Raw genomic sequence first — 12,824 nt, 5'->3', positions numbered from 1 at the left:
GTGGTCTCTCAGTGCTTAAATAGAGCTCATTAGTAAAAGGGGAAGTGGCTTTTTACATGAATAGATACTGAGGACAAGGGGGACCGGTTTTAAAATAAAAGATGAGACATTTACATTAGATTCTGGGAGAAAATTTTTATTTGTGAAGAAGTGCTTGTTCAGGAAAGCTGTGGACATCCCCTACCCAGAGCCCTCCGGCCACCAGCCCCCGAAGGATTTAACAGAATCAGAGATGTGGCACTTGGGGACATGGCACAGTGCTGGGCTTGGTAGTGCTGGGATAACGGCTGGAGTCGCTTTTCCATCCTAAATTTTATGTTTCTGTGATTGTGGCCTTTCAGTGCTTAAATAGAGCTTAATAAAAGGGGAAGTGAGTTTTTACATGAATAGATACCGAGGACACGGGAGACTGGTTTTAAAATAAAATATGAGAGATTTAGATTAGATTCCAGGACCGGCCACCAGCCCCAGAAGGATTTAACAGAATGGGGGATGTGGCACATGGGGACGTGGCTCGGTGGTGGGCTTGGCAGTGCTGGGATAACGGTTGGAGTCACTTTTCCATCCTAAATTAGACGGCTTTTCCATCCTACATTGTTTGTTTCTGTGATTGTGGCCTTTCCGTGCTTAAATAGGGTTCATTAATAAAAGGGGAAGTGACTTTTTACACTAATAGATACCGATAGGACAAGGGGGAGTGGTTTTAAAATAAAAGATGAGAGATTTAGATTAGATTCCAGGAGAAAATTTTCACTTGTGAAGTGCTTGTTCAGGGAAGCTGTGGATGTCCCAACCCTGAAAGTGTCCAAGGCCAGGTTAACAGGGCTTGGAGCAACCTGGGATAGTGGAACATGACAGGATTTGGAACTAGATAATTTTCCATTTTCAACCCAAACCATTCTATTCCACAGCCCTCCCTGCCCAGCCCGACCTGGGGCTCATCCTGCTGTCCCCAAGGCCCACATCTCCCTTTGTCCCCAAGCTGCTGCTGCCGTGTTACCCCCATGGCAGGCAGGGACCCCCACTCTGGTTTGTCAGGACCCCCCTTCAGGACCCTGTGTGAGCAGCAAGGGGACACAGGGGGCAGGCAAAGGCCACCAGGCACCGTGGTGGTCACGGTGAGGCTGTGACCACCCTGGCACTGCGCTCTGAACCCCTTTGGTACCAGCAGGAAGCAAATCCCCATTGCTCGGTGGAAATTCAGAGCAGCTCTTCTGGGTGGGCTCGGGATTTGCATGATAAAAGAAAGAGCAGAGGCAGCCTGGGCCTCTTTTGTTTTCTTTTTTCCAGGCCAGACGTGCTCAGGGCAGAAATGCTTAAATGCTTTGGGCATTTCTCGGATATGCTGGGAGGAGCAGCTTAAATCCTTGACTCCAACACCAGGTTGTTGCCAGGTCAGCCTGAGACTTAAATTCGAGTTGATGTTTGGATGTGACAGAGTCGCTCTTAATCCTCTCTGAATCCACTTCGAAGGGACAGACAGAGGAAAGGGACATCATCCCACAAGGAAGGACGGCGAACAAGGCACCCTGAGCAAGGCAAAACTACGGGAGCAGCTTGGCACAGAACCAGTAAGGAATTTCACAATAAATTATTATTAATCAGGGGAAACATAAGGGCTGTTGCAGTGTAGAGCAGCAGAGAGGGTTTGCTGCCCGGGGGCAGCAGAATTCAAACCATTCCCTTCGGCTTGTCCTGGCTGGCCCAGAGAGCTGAGCTTTGTTTTGCTTTTAGTTTTGCTTTGCTTTGCATTTTTTGGGGAGAGATTTCAGACCCAGCAGTTCCCAGCCTTGCCCTGGGGTTTCAGCCCCATTTCCCGAGTTCTCCTCACCGGCTCTGCTCAGCCCTTGGCTGCAGGAGCTCCCCGGGGCCCCTTTATCCACCCAACCCCTCTCCTGGGACCTGCTCCTGGCAGGGAAGGGCTCGCTGAGCCTCCATGGGTTTGTGGCTGCTGGCTGGGAGCCCGGAGCAGCAGGAGGGAGCTTTGTCTTAGCTGATCAGCCAAAGCAGCTCAGACAATGCCCAGCCCTTCTCCCCCAGAGCTTCCTGCGAGCCTGAGCCCTCTCAGGGCTGCTGTCCTGTTCAACAGGGATGGGATGAACCCCTTGGGGACAATGCCAGCACTGCCACAGCTGAGGCCAGGGGAAAAGGAGTGGGTGAGGGCTGCAGGAGGAGTTCTGTCCCAAAAGTCGATGTCTGGGAGCTGCCCTCATCTCCCCAGGGCTTCCAGGTGGAAATGTCTCTCAAAACCAAATAAAGCTCTTTCCAGCAAGATGCCAGGAGCAGACGATGCCAGGAGCTGCCTGTGTCTGAGTTGGCAGAGGAAAGACCCTGGAGAATTGGCATCCTGCTTGGGTTTCTCTCCCCCTAAAAGCTGCACCAGAGGCTGGGACAGATCCCTTGGAGCTCCTGTCCCAGCAGAGGCAGAAGAGCCAGGATTGCTGCAGCCTCGTGTGCGTTTGCTCCTTGCCCCGATTAAATAAACACCCCAGAGTTATCAGGAGCTGCCAAAAGAGCTGAGTCGACATTAATTAGTAACTGAGAGATTGGTTGGAAGGGGAATGACGGGAGCAAAATACACAGGCCTTTGTTTGCCTTCTGCAGTGAAAGTGCTGAGGGCTCCTGGCCCCGGCCACTCACCTCTGGCCCCTGGTCCCCAGGCATGGAGGTGGCATCTGCCCCATCCTCAGCCACCCTGCCTTGGGGATCCCCAGGTCTGTTCCCAGCCTTGACAGTGAGAAAGCTGAAATCCCATGAAAATGGTGATATTTTGGGCAAGTATAAGCACGGGGTTCCTTCCCTTTGTCTTCTGAGCATTGCTCCCTCATCCCATCTCATTTGGGGTTTTGGCTTTGCCAAGACCAGGCTGGGAAACAGCTGGCTGCTCTTAGACCATGAGGTATGTTGTGAAATGAGTGTGGCAAGACCTCAGGAGTGGTTCCCGACTCTCTGGTGTCCCTGCCCACTCTCTGAGCAGTGCCCACCCTGCACCAGGCTGGGGAGGAGCTGCTTACACCCCCTGTGTCCCTGCAGACAGCCCCAGCTCAGCGTGGGCTGCGGGGGAAGCTGGGTGGGAGATCATCTCTGCCCCTTTCCCCTGTGCCGACCTTGGGCTGTTTGCTTTCCCCTCCGGGGCAGGCTGAGCAAACACTGGACGCTGCTGGGGCTCTGCCGTGCTCCAGCTCGCACAGACACAGGAGGGACACCCAGGATGAGGCTGCTCTTCCCTGCCCTCGTGCTGGCCCTGCTGGCCACCACCCGTGCTGCAGAAGGTGAGATTTAGCCAGCCAACACCTTGCCAGGTGCTTTGGAGATGGAGAAAGAGAGATCCTGGGATGGTGGAGGGGCTGGGCAGGGTGGGGAGGGAGCAGATGGAGGCCATGGCCATGCTGGCTGTACCCTGCAGGATGGGGAGAAACAAGTGGGGAGCACATGGGTGTCAATGGTGGTGTGGCAAATCCCTGCCCAGGCACAGCTGGGCTGCCAGCATGGAACTGGGAGCAGGGAACACCGCAATCCATGGCTCCCATCCCATCAGGACCTGAGTGGGAGCAGGGAACACCCCAATCCATGGCTCCCATCCCAGAGTGGGAGCAGGGAACACTCCAATCCATGGCTCCCATCCCAGAGTGGGAGCAGGGAACACGCCAATCCATGGCTCCCATCCCAGCAGGACCTGAGTGGGAGCAGGGCAAGGAGCTGCTGTCACCCCTGGTGATGGATTTGACCATGAAGGAGTGGGGTACCCCCAACCAGGACATCCCCAAGTTTGTTTTCCCCCAGAAGGGAGGCATGGGCCTCTCTGCCCCACTCCACATCACCCCTCCTGAGGTATGGATGGCTTTTGCAGACTCCTGTGAGGGCCGCTGTGAGGAAGGCTTTGATGCAGGGCACAAGTGCCAGTGTGACACCCTCTGTGTGTACTACCAGAGCTGCTGCAGTGACTACTCCACCGTCTGCAAAGCCAAAGGTACTGTCCCCATGGCCAGGGCATGGGGGGAATGGGTGCTCCACACTTGGGGTCTGTGCTGGGTCAGCTCTGCACCCACCTGTGGCTGAGGCGTGAAGTCAGCACCAGGATTTGCTGCAGCACAGGGGGGTTTGGGAGCTGGCTCGTTGCCATCTGGAGTGAGGGATCTGTGCTAATTGGATAGATTGGTTAGTAGGAAAAATGTCTTCTCTGAAAGGGTGTTCAAGCATTGGAACAGGCTACCCAGGTGGAATCACAATCCCTGGAAGCGTTCCAAAAAATGTGTTCTTGTGGCGCTCGGGGACATGGTTGGCAGTGCTGGGTTGAATTGGACTTGATGATCTCAGAGGGCTTTTCCAACCTTAATGACTCCATGATTCTATAAATCCCTATTGCCTGGGAGGAAGCATCTCCTGCTCCCAAACCCAGGGGGAACCATCCTGCTCCCTCCCTGCAGTGACCCGGGGAGATGTCTTTGCCTTGCCCGAGGACGACTACCTGGACTACAACCTCACTGTGGACTTTGTCACCGAGGAGGCGCCCGTGGCAGAGCCCACAGAGCTGCCCACAGCCCCAGCGCCGGTGGAGACCACGCCAGAGAGCCAGCCAAACACTGACGAGACACTTGCAGAGGTGCCCAACACCACCCCAGGTGATTCTGAGGAGCCTGAGGAGCTGTGCAGCGGGAAACCTTTTGATGCCTTCACCGACCTGAAGAACGGTTCCCTTTATGCTTTCCGAGGTACTTTGGGGACCTTCCCCAGGCATGTGGGACGTGCTGCCATGCTGTCACCCTGTGCTGCTGTCTGCAGTCCCCCCTGCTGCCCCTGCCTCTCCTCTCTCCCCAGGGAAGTACTTCTATGAGCTGGACAAGACCAGTGTGAGGCCTGGCTACCCCAAGCTCATCAGTGACGTCTGGGGCATCGAGGGCCCCATCGATGCAGCCTTCACACGCATCAACTGCCAGGGCAAGACTTACCTCTTCAAGGTGGGCTGGGGGTACTCCCAGGGTGGCCAGCACAACCCCCCAACCCACCCTAAATCCCCTTTTGGCACCTCCCATACACCCCTGCATGCGGTAGTTGCCAGAAACCCCAAATCCTTGTGGTTGTTCTGGGACCCCAAGAAACCACAGCCCTGTGATGGGGCTCCCCATCATCCATTCACTTCTCCTGGCTGGGGGATGTTGCACCTGTGACCCCTCTCTGTCCCCCACGCCCCAGGGCACCCAGTACTGGCGCTTTGATGACGGAGCCCTGGACCCTGGGTACCCCCGGGACATCTCCGAGGGCTTTGAGGGCATCCCCGACAACGTGGATGCAGCGTTCGCCCTGCCTGCCCACAGCTACCACGGCAATGAGAGAGTCTACTTCTTCAAGGGTAAGCGGGCAGAGCCTGGCACCACTGGGCACAGGCTGGGCACCCCTGCAGTGCTTGTCCCCCCCACTAACACCTTGCTCATCCTCTCCTAGACAAGTACTACTGGTCCTATGACTTCGCCCAGCAGCCCACGCAGGCCGACTGTGAGAAGTCCACGCCCTCCACAGTGTTCAAGCACTATGCCTTCATGAACAGGGACAGCTGGGAGGATGTTTTCCAGATCCTCTTTGGCAGCAGGATGCGTAAGGGCTGGGAAGGGTTGGTGGGTCCCAACAGTGGGCTCTGACAGGGCACAAGGGGTGCAGACAGCCAGGGAGGAGGGAGCGATGCCTGGAAGCAAAGGTGGGCAGGATGAGCCATCACATCCTGCTCAGGCCATGCACAGGAGCCCCCCAGGCCACAGCTGCACCTCCCATAGCATTCCAAATCCCACCCTGACAGCCCTTATGCCCCCCATGACCAAACCCATCAGCAGCTGCCTCACACCACAGTGCCACTGCTGGGGACTTTTTATTGTCACTGGAGTTGGAGATGCCACATCAAAACCCCAGCCCTGAGAAGGGGGAATCAAACAGAGGAGGAGAAGGGGACTCAGCAGATCCCAGCCAAGGGGCTAAGCCACTCCTCCTGGCTCAGCCTGTGTCACTGTCACACATGCCATCCAGGCTGCGATCCCTTGGAGCATCCCTGTGGGTCTCGGGCACGCTGCTGCCCCCTCACTCAGCCTCTGCTCCTTTTGCAGCCGGGGCAAACGGGCCGTGGTACATCAGCCGGGACTGGCGGGGCGTGCCCAGCCGCCTGGACGCTGCCATGGCCGGCAGGATCTACGTGGCCTCCCAGCAGCCCCGCAGGAGGAAATCCCGCCGCCAGCGCAAGAGGTACAACCACCACCGCTCACTGAACCTGGGATTCTGGAGCTGGCTGCAAAACGACCCCGACTCATCAGGTGTTGAAAGCGATGGGCTGTCGGGCTCCACGTGTGAGATGCTGCAGAGTGTTTACTTCTTTGTGGGAGGTGAGTCTGCTCTGGCAGGATCCAGGAATGATGCGGGATCAGGGGGGCTGGGGAAGGCTCCTCTCTCTCTGCAATGGCTCTGGGGTGCAGTGGGAAGGTGCTGGCAGTGAGGGCTGGCAGCTCCCCAGCGCTGGGAACAGTCCTGACTGCCCTGTGCCCTTCCCCAGACAAGTACTACCGTGTCAACCTGCGCACCAAGCGCGTGGACCTGGTGCGGCCGCGCTACCCCCGCTCCATCGCCCAGTACTGGCTGGACTGCCCCCAGCCCACGGAGGAGAGCGCCTGATGGGATCCCTGGAGCCACCAGCAGCACAGTCCCAGCTAGACAGAAATAAACTGTGAGGGCCATGCAGGCTGCAGAGCTCTGTCTGTCCATCCATCCAACTGTCTGTGCCGTGGTTTGTGCAGTCCTTGCAGTCCAAGGTCCCGTGTCCCCGAGGGCTGTGGTTGTCCCCCCCAGTCTGTGATGCTGGCCCCATCCATGGTGTGCTGTGGCAGCTCAGATCTGCTCTGCCAGCCAGGCCAGTGCCTCTTCCCACTGCAGGAGAGGGACGGTGCCAGCAGCTGCCAGCGGGAGCAGCAGGGTCAGGTCTCCATCTCCCCAGGATCAGTGCACAGCCCCACGTGGGAGAGGCTGAGCAGGGATGGGTGCCCACCCAAGGCCCTGCTGCTCTCCCAGCACTGCCCCGCTCACCTCTGGGCTCTGGCAGCCCTGGCCATGGGGGTGCTGAAGGGATGACCCTTCCCTCGGGGCTGGGGACGCGCTCAGGGCCGGGCAGCTCCCTCTGCAGAGGGTGCTGCTGAGACAAACTCCTGCTCCTGCCACGGCTCCTGCCATGAGGACACACAACCAAACCATCACCTCCAAAACTCCAGGGAACTCCTGAGCTGCAGCTGATGCCCAAGGAGTGGCTCTCACCTCTGCCTCTGGTGTGGCTGGGGGTGATGGGAGCCAGGCAGAGCCGTGTCCTCCTGTCCAGCACTTCCCTCAGGGGGCACTGGCTGTGGCACAGCGGGCACTGGCAGCACCTGGGTGTGAGCAGAGCGGTCAAGGTGGCTGTGCCACCCCTGTGCCACCCTTCCAAAGGGACCCCTGGGGCTGTACCTGGAACATGGTGGCATCAGCTGGCACAGGGCAGCACTGTGGGCAGCTGGGGTGGCTGGAGGCACAAGGGAGCTTCTGCAAGAGAGGACAGCAGTGGGTGGGTGGTGTGCGCATGGCTGGGTGCTGTGTGCATGGGTGGGTGGTGTGTGCCTGCTGTCCCTGCCGTGGTTGCAGGCTGCAGAGCCCTCCCTGCCTCTCACCGGCAGCCGGGGCACGGAGCTGGGTGTGGTTTCAGGCCGCCGCTGCCTCGCCGGGAGCCTCTGGGGGACGTTCAGGCTGCGGGCACTCCGGAGCAGGGGCTGGCTGTCACAGGAGCTGCGGGTGCCTCTGTGGGACGGGCTAGCTGGGATGTCACCGCTGAGGTGTGGGGACAGATGGGGATGCCTGGGGAGCAGTGAGGAAGCCCGGCAGGGCATTGGCAGCCTCCAGAGAGCCCTGCCCAGCCCCACGGAGTCACCGAGTTGGTGCAGGGTGCTGCCCAGCCAGGGGCTCTCCTGCCCTGGCAGCCCCTTGATCCCCTGCTCAGGGGTCCCACACAAGCCTCCCATACCTCATCTGCTCGTTCTCCACCACAAAGTCCCGCAGGAGGCCGTAGAGGCTGGGCCAGGCCGGGGTTCCCTCTGGTGGGAGCTGCCCTGCAGGGCCGTGCCTGTCTCCAGAGCCTGCCCATGCCTTTGGAGGGTTCCCTGCCACCTCCGTGCCCCTCACTGGCACTCTGGGCAGGCTCAGCTGCTGGCGCAGGGAGAGGTTTTCCAGCTGCAGGGCGTGGATTTCTCGCTCCAAGGTTTGCAGCAGCTTCTCCCGGGACACCTGGGAGGGTGGGTGGATAAAGAGGGGCTCAGGGGGGTCCCAGCAGAGGGGAGAGGAGCTCAGAGGGGTCCCTGTCTGCAATACCCTGTTGGCCAGGGGTCTGGTGGTGACCCTGCGGGCACGGCTGGCGTAGTGCAGAGTGCTCAGGGTCTCTGAGAGGCAGTGTGAGGACGGGGAGATGCAGGCGACCTGCCAACGAGAAAGATATGCAGGTGAGCTGTCATCCAGAGGGTCACCACCCTTTTCCACGGGGTGAGACCCCTGCCCAGCCTCCTGCGTGTTTTACCATCAGGGTGATGCCCGAGCCGCCCAGGGAGCGAGCCAGCAGCCGGGTGAGCTTGCTGTCCCGGTAGGGGATGTGCGTTCGCTTCCCTCGGGATTTGGCCAGCAGGGAGATGCAGTGTCCTGCCGGAGGATGAGCCACACAGGATGTGACAAGGGACAAGGCTCTGGTGGGGGCGCTCCCAGGACGGGTTCCCCAGCCCTTACCCAGCGCCAGGAGGCTGCGGTTGATGCTGTTGGCCTCCACGGAGAGCTCCCCGCTGGAGCCAGTCTCCTTCACCCGCTCGCTGCCAGCCAGGTCCACGAAGCACAGCGTGCCCTGCTTGCTGGGGCAGGCGCTGGCCTGGGGAACCACGTTGTGGGGTGATGCTTTAACCCCCATCATCCCTTCCCCATGGCCCACAGCACTGTCCTGACTCCTGGATTTTGGACAGGATTCCCGGCTGCTCACTCCAGCCCCACCCAGGTATCCTTGAGGAGAGCATGACCCCCCCACCGTGGGGCTGTTTGCACCCCCGCGCTGCGCCCTGAGCCCCCCAGCCCTGCCCAGGAGCGGGATGCGCGCTCACGGCTCGGCTGCGGACGTGGATGGTCAGCAGGGCGTGGCTGCGGCTCGAGTGCCTGTTGAGGGCATGTGCCGATGTCCGGCGCCTCTGGGATCCTGCCGAGGGAGGAATTGATTGCATGGCACCCCACATCCCTGCCCCACCCCACAGCATCCGCTGCTCAGCCTCCCCTGCCAGACCAGGGCTGCCTTGGCCGCTCCTCTTGGCTGCCATCAGAGCGCCACCAGCCCTGGGACGGTCTGCAAGGGGCTGAATCCCCCCACACCGGGTCCAGCACGCCCTGAACATGTCCCAGCCCCGTGCGTGTGGCTCAGCACCTTGCAGGAGCAGGCTGACGATGGCCTCCAGGCTCTCGAATTCCACACTGAGCTGGTTCTCCACGTAGAAGCCGCGGGATTTGCTCCAGCGCAGGGGCAGGGCGCACGGCGGTCCCGGGCTCAGCAGGTCCCGGACCTGGGATGTAGCAGGGGGAAGGCACCGGGAGAGCACAGGGGAAGGCACCGGGAGATGGGGCACAGGGTGCCAGCAGGGCCGGAGGGGGCGGCTGGGCAGGAACTTACCTGTTCGTTGTAGATCTCCAGGTAGGAAGCGCTGAGAGCCAGGTCAGAGGCACGGCTCCGGCTCTGCTCCAGGAGGCAGGTGAAGGATCTCTGCATCAGCCCCAGCAGGGCCGGGGACGCCGGCTGGGTGTCGCTCTGCAGAGATGCCAGGATGGTGAGCGGTCACATCGGGAACTCACCTGCACCATGACCGGGTGGGGAGAGCTCATCCCACGGCCAGGATCAGGTCAGACTGTCAGCGTTGTACCTGGCCGAGGGGTCCCATCAGGGTGTAGGTCTTTCCCGAGCCGGTTTGCCCGAAGGCAAAGACGGTGCAGGAGAAGCTGTGGAAGATGCTGAGCATCAGGCACGGCCGCAGGCGGTGGCACAGCGATGCCACCTCCCGACACAGCCGGGGCAGTGCAAACGCGCCGGAAAGGCCGGAATGGGCTGGCTGCAGGGTTTGGGGTCCGCGGGGGGCTCCCCGGGACTCACCCGTCCATGGCCAGCTCCACCAGCTGCCTCATCCCGCTGCCCTCGAACACGGCCTCCTGCGAGGCGCCGGCGTCGAACACGGCGCTGAAGCCGAAGGTGGCATCGTGCCTGGCCGCGCTCACCTGGCCGTGGGGACAGCGGCGGCTCAGGGGTGCCACAGCCCTCCCAAACCCACAGTCCCACGGGGAGGTGGCACTCACGTGCACGGCGCCGTCACCGAGGCTGTGCACAACCTGCTGGTCACCTCGCCGCGTCTCCGTGCAGGTCAGCGGTCGGACCCTGAGGGTGGGGTGTGGACGGGGACACAGAGGTGTCGCTGCACGGGGACCCTGGGGAGCCCTGCTGTGGCCTCGCCCCAGGCAGGGAAGTACCTGCAGCGTCCCTGAGCCCTTTCGTCTCTCCTTACCTTAGCACCACTCTCAGACGAGTCTCTCTGCCCTCCACGGGCCCCCCACGCTCCTCGCCAGGGCTCCTTTGGGGAACAGAGGGCAGCAGGGTGGTGGGTGCCCCCCAGCTGGGGGTTCTGCCCGCGGGCACTCCGGGGGCTGGGGCAGAGAGACCCCCGGTCCTGCTGTGCTCGAACCGTCCTCCCACCTCCACTGTGCCCTGAGGCCTGGCAGGGGACAGAGCTCGCTGTCCCCGCCATGTCGCTGCAGAAGGACAGTCCTGTCCACCCCCAGCCCTTTTGGGATGCCTCCCCCGCTGCCTGTATCAGCCACTGCCCAAGTCCTGCTGCCCCAGGACGGAGTGGCCTCTGTCGCCTCTGTCTCCTCTGTCTCCTGTCTCCCCCACAACTTACGGTCTGTCCTGGCCCCGTGGGAGCGTTCTGGGCCGGGGGTCCTGCTGGGGGTCCCCGCCCCGCTCCCCCTCTGGTTCCATGCGGTCCCCAGCACCCGGTGCTCGAGGTGCCCGCAGCGCCCAGCCGGTCCCGGTGGGAACCACCCCCAGCCGGCCCCGGCTGCCCCGCACAACCGGTACCACCGCTCCGGTTAAACATTGACCGTGCCAGCCCTGCGGGAGAGCGGCGGTCGCACGGCGGGGGGCGAGCGGGGGAGGAAGCGCAAGGGGCGGGCGGCAGGTTGGTCTCCGAGCCCTGGGATCCTCCCGGGCCCCACCGTGCCCCGACGGCGGCGTAGGGAGAGCTGTGCGAGCAGCTGGCGTGGGTACCGGTCCCTGGGGATGCTGGGGAGTCAGTCGGGGCTGTCGGGGCTCTGCCATCGGAGGCGCGGAGCTGGGATCGGCCCCGGGAGCCCTTGGGAAGGGCTGGGGGGGGACAGCACCGCCCGCTCGGGGCGGTCCCAGCCCGCCGCGGGGGACCCGGGGGGGATAAAAGCCGGGACGGCGGCGGACCCGGGGAGCCGGGCAGGATGAGCGCGGCCCCGGGCACCTCCCGCGCTCCCCAGCCGCTGCTCCGCTTCCCCGACGGGGCGGGCGGGCCGGGCGGCGGGCGGGCAGCGGGCGGGGGCGGCGCCCCGGGGCCGTGCCCCTGTCCCTGTCCGTGTCCGGGGGGGCCGCGGAAGCGGCGGCGGACCACGTTCAGCCGGGGGCAGCTGTCGGAGCTGGAGCGGGCCTTCGCCGCCGTGCCCTACCCGGACATCGCCACCCGGGAGCGCCTGGCCGAGCTCACCCAGCTCCCTGAGGCCAAGATCCAGGTGAGAGCAGGCGAGACCTTCCCCTCCATCCTTTCCTCCTTCCTCCCCGGGGCACCCTCTCCTCCGCGGGGCCGCCCTGTCGGGGCGCTGTCGGTGTCTCACAGCTCCCCTCGCCCGTCCCAGGTGTGGTTCCAGAACCGCCGCGCCCGCAGGATCCGTAGCGCCAAGCCGGAGCCGCCGCCGCTACCGCCGCTGCCGCCGCCCGGGGAGCGGGGTCCCCCCGCGGCACCTCCCGACGGCAGCACCCCGTGCCCAGCCCCTGCCCTGCCGCCGCCGGGATCCCACAGCCCCGCTCGGGGCCTCCCCACCTCGCTGGGCTCCATCTCCGACCTCATCTACAGCGCGGCCATCACCAACCTGGGCGAGCCATAGCCGTGGCAAGGACCCCTGGCTCCTGGAGACCCTCCTGGCACAGCGGCCCCCCCGGATTAGCGCCAGGATTTCATTAGGGTGTGGAATTACTGCCGGTCCCAAAGGCTCCGAGGATGTCATCCAATATCCTAAATGCTGGTGCGGCCACAGCAGGGACAGCTCCCCATCAGCTCCCTAATACCGACTAATCTTTCGGAAAAAATACCTTAATCTGAGGCCGTGTCCAGGGATGATTGTGGCGTGGCCGCCCCTAATCCGCAGGCACGTTCGCAGGTGCCGGCAGATCTCCCTGGATCAGATATTAAACCGTGTTTCCAGGGGGGCTTAGCTGCCATCAGAGCATTAATCACTGTGTCTGGCCCTGGCAGAGAGCCCACCAGGCAGGTGTCCGGGTCCCCAGGGCCTGCTGTGGGTGTCCCCTCCCCGCTGTGGGTGCACTGAGCTGGCTCTGCTCTCTGTCCCACAGCACCTGAGAAACCCCTGGGCTCAGTGTTGAGGGGTGCTCCCTCCCTACCTCCAGAATCTGGGCAGCATGGTTTGGGAGCACTGTGCATCCCTCACTGTGCAGGCACAGGAAGGTTTGGACAGGAGACGCAGAGGGAGAGGGAAGATTCACATATCTGTGATGTCTTAGATGC

At 62.1% G+C, this 12,824-nt stretch overlaps 3 protein-coding genes across 3 annotated transcripts; 2 read left to right on the top strand and 1 right to left on the bottom strand.

Moving 5' to 3' along the window:
• The first annotated feature begins 1,272 nt into the window (after positions 1 to 1,272).
• Positions 1,273 to 6,744, top strand: VTN (vitronectin). Its single transcript, XM_064729302.1, has 10 exons — positions 1,273 to 1,394; positions 1,474 to 1,571; positions 3,139 to 3,272; positions 3,851 to 3,970; positions 4,428 to 4,712; positions 4,819 to 4,958; positions 5,194 to 5,350; positions 5,443 to 5,592; positions 6,093 to 6,365; positions 6,533 to 6,744. Exons 3-10 carry the CDS (start codon positions 3,212 to 3,214, stop codon positions 6,649 to 6,651), a joined length of 1,305 nt encoding a protein of 434 aa, XP_064585372.1. The 5' UTR covers positions 1,273 to 1,394; positions 1,474 to 1,571; positions 3,139 to 3,211; the 3' UTR covers positions 6,652 to 6,744.
• A 29-nt stretch (positions 6,745 to 6,773) lies between these two features.
• KIF12 (kinesin family member 12) lies at positions 6,774 to 11,159 on the bottom strand. The gene is given in 19 exon segments (XM_064729308.1): positions 6,774 to 6,929; positions 7,060 to 7,196; positions 7,285 to 7,394; positions 7,471 to 7,545; positions 7,671 to 7,854; positions 8,021 to 8,280; positions 8,365 to 8,469; positions 8,567 to 8,685; positions 8,770 to 8,905; positions 9,132 to 9,223; positions 9,394 to 9,418; positions 9,420 to 9,581; positions 9,689 to 9,823; positions 9,936 to 10,011; positions 10,163 to 10,284; positions 10,363 to 10,441; positions 10,569 to 10,634; positions 10,962 to 11,092; positions 11,094 to 11,159. Coding segments are annotated over 19 exon segments (2,145 nt in total). The 3' UTR covers positions 6,774 to 6,864.
• A 370-nt stretch (positions 11,160 to 11,529) lies between these two features.
• On the top strand, positions 11,530 to 12,809 carry SEBOX (SEBOX homeobox). Its single transcript, XM_064729306.1, has 2 exons — positions 11,530 to 11,814; positions 11,938 to 12,809. The coding sequence occupies exons 1-2, from the start codon at positions 11,530 to 11,532 to the stop codon at positions 12,184 to 12,186; spliced, it is 534 nt and encodes a 177-aa protein (XP_064585376.1). The 3' UTR covers positions 12,187 to 12,809.
• The last annotated feature ends 15 nt before the right edge of the window (positions 12,810 to 12,824 follow it).

Source organism: Zonotrichia leucophrys, chromosome 19 (assembly GCF_028769735.1).
Source record: "Zonotrichia leucophrys gambelii isolate GWCS_2022_RI chromosome 19, RI_Zleu_2.0, whole genome shotgun sequence".
NCBI lineage: Eukaryota > Metazoa > Chordata > Aves > Passeriformes > Passerellidae > Zonotrichia > Zonotrichia leucophrys.
Note: the sequence above shows the minus strand (reverse complement) of the source record. Positions and strands in the feature narration are given on the sequence as shown.

What these genes read in the sequence shown, in the direction of transcription:
- VTN (XM_064729302.1), top strand. Translation starts at nt 3,212, where the DNA reads ATGAGGCTGCTCTTCCCTGCCCTCGTGCTGGCCCTGCTGGCCACCACC. An exon ending in CACCACCCGTGCTGCAGAAG is followed by an intron (nt 3,273 to 3,850) that starts GTGAGATTTAGC and finishes TGGCTTTTGCAG; the next exon opens with ACTCCTGTGAGGGCCGCTGT. An exon ending in CACCGTCTGCAAAGCCAAAG is followed by an intron (nt 3,971 to 4,427) that starts GTACTGTCCCCA and finishes CCCTCCCTGCAG; the next exon opens with TGACCCGGGGAGATGTCTTT.
- SEBOX (XM_064729306.1), top strand. Translation starts at nt 11,530, where the DNA reads ATGAGCGCGGCCCCGGGCACCTCCCGCGCTCCCCAGCCGCTGCTCCGC. An exon ending in TCCCTGAGGCCAAGATCCAG is followed by an intron (nt 11,815 to 11,937) that starts GTGAGAGCAGGC and finishes CGCCCGTCCCAG; the next exon opens with GTGTGGTTCCAGAACCGCCG.